The sequence below is a fragment of the Galeopterus variegatus genome, unplaced genomic scaffold, assembly GCF_000696425.1.
Source record: "Galeopterus variegatus unplaced genomic scaffold, G_variegatus-3.0.2 Scaffold938, whole genome shotgun sequence".
Lineage (NCBI taxonomy): Eukaryota > Metazoa > Chordata > Mammalia > Dermoptera > Cynocephalidae > Galeopterus > Galeopterus variegatus.
In genome coordinates, this window is record NW_007727049.1 from 204,277 (window position 1) to 212,748 (window position 8,472).

Sequence of the window (8,472 nt, forward strand, 5' to 3'; positions counted from 1 at the left end):
GTTTGTGGGCCCCGACCCCGCGGGCGGGAGCGCCGCCGCGCTTCCCAAGCGGCACACTATCCAGTGTGCCACCGGGCCGGCCCTCTACTTTCTGTCTTTGTGAATTTGACTACTCTATATACCTTATATGAGTGGAAGCATAATAATTGTCTTTTTGTGACTGGCTTATTTCACTTAGCATAATGTCTTCAAAGTTCATCCATGTTGACACATGTATCAGAATTTCTTTCCTTTTATTGGTTAAATAACCCACTGTATGTATGAGAGGTCTTCAAAAAGTTCGGGCTGGCCCGTGGCTCACTCGGGAGAGTACAGTGCTGATAACACTTAAGGCCATGGGTTCGGATCCTATATAGGGATGGCCGGTTGGCTCACTGAGTGAGCGTGGTGCTGACCACACCAAGTCAAGGGTTAAGATCCCCTTACCGGTCATCTTTAAAAAAAAAAAAAAAAGTTGAAACTTTTTTGGGGGGGTGGTGGCCTGCTGGTACAGAGACTGAACGCTTCAAAAAGTTTCCACGAACTTTTTGAAGTACCCTCGTTTATACTGCATTTTGTTTATCCGTTCATCTGTTGCTGGACACTTGGGTTCTTTCCACCTTTTAACTGTTGTGAATAATGCTGCTATGAACGTCGAGTATTTGTTGTTATGTTGGTTTTGATGTTAATCTTCCTAATTCTAGCATTAGCCGATAATTGTGTCTTCTTTAATTTAATCACAACTTGTCCCAAATAAGGAGTAATGAAAAAGGTAGAGGAGAAATGTCCAATAATTTTTCAAATAGATCTTTTTTTGACCCTTGTTGCTGTATAGGCTACAGCTAAGCTTTACCAGTTAACTTGTGCACATTATAAGTATTTGGACTATTGAATGTGTTTATGGCTTTGGAAGGATGGCTATACTCCTTAAGATTTTTCTGCCTGAATAATAGCATTTCAGTTATTTGGAACATTCTTTGTGATTTCCATTTTTTACCCTTTCATAGTAACATCTTTACCAGCAATGACTGATCGCTTGGAGTCCATAGCAAGACAGAATGGGTAAGTGGTTTATCTGTAGGCAAGATGTTTAACTTAGTGTTAACTTTGGGTGGCTTTATTTATGTGTCTTCTATTAATTTTTGTTTTGATTTGTTCCCGCTAGACTGGGCTCTCATCTCAGTGCCAGTGGCACTGAATGTTACATCACGTCAGATATGTTCTATGTGGAAGTGCAGTTAGATCCTGCAGGACAGCTTTGTGATGTAAAAGTGGCTCACCATGGGGAGAATCCTGTGGTATGTGTTGTTGATATTTCACTGGAATCTGTGGGGTTTACTTAGGGACATTAATTTAAAAATGAATTGTCGGGGTTTAAATAGCTTGGGCTTAGGTTTTTTTCATTGAGCCACTGTAGAGATGATGTGATGGGCTACAACATGAGTAGCTATAAAGTGGAATTTGGAATAACATGGGTCCACCTCTGACATCATCCAAGGGCTTTGACAAGTGTAAATACCAGAGAAACCCTTTTCTTTTCATATCAACAGACGTGAGCTGCAATTGAACAACAGAAATAAATAATTTATAGTTCCTATTCTCAAAGAGATCATAATCAAGAAGGACAGATAATCTGAAAAATCTTGTCATAGAGATGGATGTAAAAGGTGTATAACCAGACAATTTGATATGGATTCCAGAATGGCATTAAAGAGAGTGCCTAATGTTTTAAACAAGCTGCTAAATAAAAGCTGAGTCTTTTAGAAATTATTTGATATATTTTGATTTTTAATTTCCCATCCTAACCCCATGGTTCACCAAATAGAAAGAAGATGCTTTTTGAAATCTGAATATAAGGACCTTCTGTAGTGTGAATGTTTTTGTTATAAAGCATGTGATATTAAAAAAAGAGAAAAACTTTTGATGTCTTCAAATGTATTAAAGTAGTTTAGTGTTTTAACATAATTTTTTTTGATTTTAGAGCTGTCCAGAGCTTGTACAGCAGTTAAGGTGAGCAAGTAACATTTATATTCCTTGATATTGACAAACAATGCTGTTCATTATAGCTAGGTTTTGAGACTGGCCAGAAGTTATTTTCCTCAAGAAGAAATTTATTTTCTTGGGCCAAGATTTTTCAATCTGTACTTTTTCACTTTCAGAATTGACTTAGCACGATTTTTTACCCTGCTCAATCTGTTCTGGAGTTTCTCAACTTCAGTACTATTGACAATACGGATTGGAAAATTCTTTGATGTAGGGGGCTGCCTGGTGCATTGTAGGATGTTTTAACAGCATCCCTGTTCTCCCCACTGGTTTTGAATAGTATCCCATCAGTTGTGACAATCAAAAATATCTATAGACATTGTCAAATGTCCCCTGGGGACAATATCACCCCTGGTTGAGAACTACTGATCTTTCCTTCAGAATTCTGTGTGGAACAAAAATAAGTAGAACCTAATAATTGAATCAAAGAAGGCTTGAGAAAATTGAGTCTATACCATGAAAAGAACTTCTTCATTTTGATTTTGAGAAAATTTGTTTTACATTTAAGGTATATGTGTGATAAATTCCCATCACGGTAAAAGTGCTATTCTTGAAGACAGATTCTTTTAGCAGTTGGTGGCTTTTTCCACTGATTTGCCTTTTTCTTTTGAATTGAGTGGAAAGTTTCTTGCTTAAATTTAAACCTAGAATTAAGACTTTCTGGGAATTTAAGAAAGTACATTAATTTTGTTTTAAACATAGTGAAGTTCTCAGGTACCACATAGGGTTGTCTTAGAAAGAGTGTTGTTGACTCTTTCTAACATTGAGGAAATAAATTTTTTTTAAAATTACTTTTCTTTTTTTTATTTAAGACATTTAAAAAATTTTTTTCTGAGGAGATAAATTTTGTATTCAGCCTCCTCAATCATCAGTATAAAGGTGCTTATAGTCAGATGAACCAAATTTGAACCAGCTTAAAAAAATTGTGATGCAAAATAAAAAATAAGCTTTTTCTGATATCACTGAATTAGTAAATCTAGCAATGGTGTATTACCAGAATACTCCTGAAAGAGCCAGTATTTCTGGGTCTCCCCTACCGTGGGAGACTATACTAACTTATGATGTTCTGAAGTTAATTTGAAAGCTTGTTTGAAAGTGGAAGCCTCAGAAAGGATGTTAATCTTTACCTGATATTTTATTTATTTATTTTTTTGGTGGCTGGCCGGTAATGGAATCTGAACCTGTGACCCTGGTGTAATAAGGCTGCGCTCTGACCAACTGAGCTAACCGACCAGCTCTATTTATTATTTTTTTTGGTGGCTGGCCTGTATGGGTATCCAAATCCTTGACTTTGGTGTTAAGACACCATGCTGTAACTAACTGAGCTAATCTGCCAGCCCCCAACTTGATATATTTAGTCACTTAGCATAGATGGTAATATTAAGGTAGGGAATATATATTCTTGCTACCCTTGTTTCTTTTTATTGTCTTCATAGCACTCTGGGCAGTAAGTGCTCAGTAAATGTTAAAGTAATGAAGTGTCTGATGTTGTCATGGCAGTTTTGCTTTCCAGGTGCCCTTTTTTTTTTTTTTAAGTTAAAAGATACACAGAGTTAGAATTGTTGAGATGTGGTGTGTACTTGGAAATAATCCCTTTACTTATTTGACTAAGAATCTAAGCCTGAATATTAAGGCCTAGAAAGCCACAGGTTATGGTAGTTGTTTCCTTTTCCTGGGTCATAGGAATATTTTGGAATATGTGGTTTGCCTCCAGAATACCCACCCTCTTTTCTGTACTTCTCCCATCTCTCCTAGTGTTTGTTTTTCCTCTCTCCTCTGCCCTTATGTTGCCGTATACCTGAAAGTATTCTATCTTCCCAATTTATTTACTTCTCATTACCTCTACAATCAAAAGTCTTATTTTCTATCCACATCCACCCTGTTATTTATTTATTTTTATTTTTTGGCATCTGGCTGACACAGGGATCCAAACCCTTGACCTTGGTGTTGTAATACCTCACTCTAACGAACTGAGCTAACTGGTCAGCCCTCAGTTATAAAGTAAGAGGAAAGGAAAGTGATTAATTTAAATCAGGTTTCATTATTTAGGAGCTAATTAGTGTATGAATTATCAAGTCTTTTGACTATTTTCCTTTTGACTTTTATGCTGCTTATCTGCACCTTCTCCAGAAAAACGGGGCAGAGAGAGAAAGGAAAATATTTTCTTTTGATTGACTACTACTTTTGATTAACTCTAGAAAACTTTGGGGGAAAAAGATTAAAGCAGATTGTTAAAATCAGTTTTATATAGCCATGATTTTTTGGCACTTTATCGTAAGATTGAGTAGTAATTGTATGTTGTATTCTCTTTTCTTTCCCTTCTTCCCTGAAATCCCTGTAGGGAAAAAAATTTTGATGAATTTTCTAAGCACCTTAAGGGTCTTGTTAATCTGTATAACCTTCCAGGAGACAAGTGAGTATTTTTATTTTTATTTATTTTTTGCTATTGTTTGGAAAAGTCAGTATAAATTTATAAGCTGTTTTGTGCTTAGAAATTTGCGAACTCTTCTGCCATATGCCATTCTTGATTTCTACTCATACTGCAACCTATAACTCAGCTTCCAACTTTGTTTTTTTAACGGTATTTTAAATAGGCAGTGTCTGCATTAATGTATTATAATGCTAGAAGACAGACTATAATCCTTGAGATGTCTTTACCATACTGATTTTCAGGCTGAAAGGAATTAGTTATTGTGGAACTGGCATGTCATTTTTCTTTTTTTTAAAAGATGACCGGTAAGGGGATCTTAACCCTTGGCTTGGTGTTGTGAGCACCATGCCTAGCCAGTGAGTGAACCGGCCATCCGTATATGGGATCTGAACCTGTGGCCTTGGTTTTATCAGCACCGCACTCTCCCTAGCTAGCCAGTGAGTGAACCAGCCATCCGTATATGGGATCTGAACCTGTGGCCTTGGTTTTATCAGCACCGCACTCTCCCTAGTGAGCCACGGGCTGGCCCTATCATTTTTATTTTTAACCTTCCTGGGATTCTGTTAACCTTCTTGGCTCCTTTAAACAGATAAAAATAAGCTTTGATAGTGATAAAAATCACTTTAACATTAAAGTTTTTTGGTTTTTTTTTTTTTATATCTTAGTTGCCTTCAATATAGATTTGCCCTCTAGGCTTTCTATACCAATGTTTGTGTGTATTTATGTATATTTTTCAACTATTTTACTCATGTTCTCCTCCTCTACTTTCCAGCAAACTGAAGACAAAAATGTATTTGGCTCTCCAATCCTTAGAACAGGATCTATCTAAAATGGCAATTATGTACTGGTAAGACTGACTAAAGTGTCAATTCTATATGAGCCTCTGGTTTTTTCACCCAGGGGGTTGTTAGGGTCCTCTTTCATACTTCTATATTATAGATGTATTCTATTATATTATAAATCTGTATTAAACATTGATGTATTAAATGTATCTGTATTATACCTGTATTACACATCTTGACCATCTCCCTTCTCTTTGTAAATGATGATTACATTCCATCTTCTGAGTATCAGTATCACTTAAGTTGTTGATTGGTATTTCGTAGGTTTTATCTGAAGACTTGTCAAACCTTGACTCCTATCTAATAGTCTAGTTGTAATTTTTGTTCACGATATTACATACTGGTGTGTACTTGGAAATATTCTCTTTACTTTGAAGGTGAAATAAACTTGCTATATGCCCAATTACAGGACAGAGTCATTAGGATAGTATTATAATACTTTTAAGGGCTGAACTCAGTATCACACTGTCTACTAAGACCTTTAGGGCTTAAATACATGTACATGCAAACATAGATCATTTGTCTTGCAGGAAAGCAACTAATGCTGGTCCCTTGGATAAGATTCTTCATGGAAGTGTTGGCTATCTCACTCCAAGGAGTGGGGGTATGTGATCCTATTTTGGTTATTTAGAAAAATGTGTAATTTGTGTATATTGTAATGATTTCTAAGATGTTAACACCTACCCTCCCCCAGTCTTTTTTATTAATTGTGTGAAGCAAATTGTTGCTCCCAGATCAATAGTTAATCTTTTTTTTTTTTTAGTGGCTGGCTGGTGTAGGGATCTGAACCCTTGGCCTTGATATTGTGTCAGTACCTTGTTCTACCAACTGAGATAACCAGCTAGCCTAATACTTAATCTGTCATATCTCATAAATTGCTCTGGAGCATGACTTTTCATATTTTTGGAACTATTTTCTTGTCTTTCGGTTTATAGAAATGTGAATGTTTTTCTTTATTTGTAACTTACCTGGTAAAGATGCAATAATAAGTTTTATTTTCCATAGGTCATTTAATGAACATTAAGTACTATGCCTCTCCTTCTGACTTGCTGGATGATAAGACTACATCTCCCATCATTTTGCATGAGAATAATGGTAAGACTTAACTGTAAAGCAACTGAAAGTTTTATTCAGTGTTTTAAAAATAGGGGCTGGCTGGTTAGTTCAGTTGGTTAGAGCATGGTACTGATAACATGGGAGTCTAGGGTTTGATCCCTGTACCAGCCAGCCACTGAGAAAAATAAATAAAAAAAAATATTTTAAAAATTTGAATGCCCAGCCAGCCTGTAGATTCTGGTTTGCTACTCCTAAATGAGTTTGCTGTCCTCACCATTTGCACCTGATAAATAGAACACTCACACACATATATAAATTCATACACATGTACATATATACATATATGAATACACACATACTAGGGTACTTCAAAAAGTTCATGAAAAGATTTGCATTATCTTTTTAAATTTTTTAAAAAGATGACCGGTAAGGGGATCTTAACCCTTGACTTGGTGTTGTCAGCACCATGCTCACCTAGTGAGCGAACCGGCCATCCCTATATGGGATCCGAACCCGTGGCCTTGGTGTTATCAGCACCATGCTCTCCCAAGTGAGCCACGGGCCGGCCCAAGATTTGTATTATCTTTTAATTCTATTTTTCTATGAACTTTCTGAAGTACCCTCATGCGTATATATATATATATATATATATATACATACACATATAGGAGCTTAATAACAGGAGTAATAGGAGCCTGATAAGTTCTTTTGAATAAAAAGTAAATGAGTGAATGACCTGAAATAATCAGCTTTACTCATTACTTTAAAGGTGAAGAAATTAGTCATCTTACTAAATAACTACAGTAATGGATGTAATTTTCTGTTTGCATTTAATACATCAAAAGATAATGAGAAATAGCCTAAAATCACATTTGGGCCTCTTGTAACTTCAATTATTAACTCTATCCCATAATTATAATCCTGCTTAAATGTATTCTGAAGTTGGAGAAAATAAGTAAGTATTGATAATGAGCCCTTCAAAAATTTTTTCTTAGGATTCCATTGTTTCTTGTGTTTTATTTACTGACAAAAAAATATTGTTTGGTTAGAAAGGTAAGTTCCAGCATTTCTAAGTTATATAGGAATTATAGTATCTGATAAATTCTGGCTGATAAATAATGAAAAAGATATCCTTTTTTAAAAATGTGATCCCCATAATTTGTGTAATTTTGAAGAACACCCTTTTTCTTTCCTATTCCTAGTTCCTCGATCTTTGGGCATGAATGCATCAGTGACAATTGAAGGGACATCTGCTATGTACAAACTCCCAATTGCACCATTAATTATGGGGTCACATCCAGCTGACAACAAATGGTAAGTTAAACATAATTTTAGAGTAGCAAAGTCCATTTTTTCAACTTCAAGCCTAGTGTGATGAAACAGGTATTTCACTTGGCTCTTCCCCTGCTTCTGTTTCTAGAGATTGGCTTTTTGTTTTACACATTAATCTCTCTTTTGTTAGTATCTACTTGAATGTTCCTCTTTGAAGTCTGCTCATAAAACACATTCTCTGGGGCCAGCCCATGGCTCACTTGGGAGAGTGTGGTGCTGATAACACCAAAGCCACGGGTTCGGATCCCTATATAGGGATGGCTGGTTGGCTCACTTGGGAGAGCATGGTGCTGATACCACCAAGTCAAGGTTAAGATCCCCTTACCGGTCATCTTTTTAAAAAAACAAAAACAAAAACAAAAACCACATTCTCTGCTCTGAGAGAGAAAGAACTGTTAAAAAAAATAAATAAGAGAACTATGCTAATTCCTCTGGTTTAATGAGTCCTCCATTTTATCTTATGTTGTTTTGGTGTTATGTTGGAATAATAACTGGAGAACATGCCTCAGGGTAAAATTTTTTTTTTTTTCCTTTTTGTCTTTTTTCGTGACCGGTAACGGGATCGCAACCCTCGGTGTCGCGCCCGCAACGTGCTCAACCAGTGAGCGGACCGGTCTCTATAGGGGATCCGAACCCTCGGCAGGAGCGCCGCTGCGCTCCCAAGCGCCGCACTCTACCGAGTGCGCCACCAGGCCGGCCCAGGGTAAATGTTTGATTAAATATTTCAGCCATGGGCCGGCCTGTGGCTCACTCGGGAGAGTGTGGTGCTGATAACACCAAGGCCACGGG

The 8,472-nt window shown here is 36.7% G+C and overlaps 1 protein-coding gene across 1 annotated transcript in view; it reads left to right on the top strand.

Moving 5' to 3' along the window:
• MED1 (mediator complex subunit 1) overlaps nucleotides 1-8,472 on the top strand; it is a 19,882-nt gene that overhangs the window by 1,828 nt on the left and 9,582 nt on the right. The window contains exons 2-9 of the mRNA XM_008573603.1: nucleotides 987-1,041; nucleotides 1,145-1,277; nucleotides 1,961-1,989; nucleotides 4,364-4,435; nucleotides 5,226-5,300; nucleotides 5,826-5,899; nucleotides 6,301-6,390; nucleotides 7,554-7,665. Coding sequence (XP_008571825.1) covers nucleotides 1,004-1,041; nucleotides 1,145-1,277; nucleotides 1,961-1,989; nucleotides 4,364-4,435; nucleotides 5,226-5,300; nucleotides 5,826-5,899; nucleotides 6,301-6,390; nucleotides 7,554-7,665 — 623 coding nt within the window. The 5' untranslated portion in view covers nucleotides 987-1,003. The remainder of the gene's footprint in view (nucleotides 1-986; nucleotides 1,042-1,144; nucleotides 1,278-1,960; nucleotides 1,990-4,363; nucleotides 4,436-5,225; nucleotides 5,301-5,825; nucleotides 5,900-6,300; nucleotides 6,391-7,553; nucleotides 7,666-8,472) is intronic.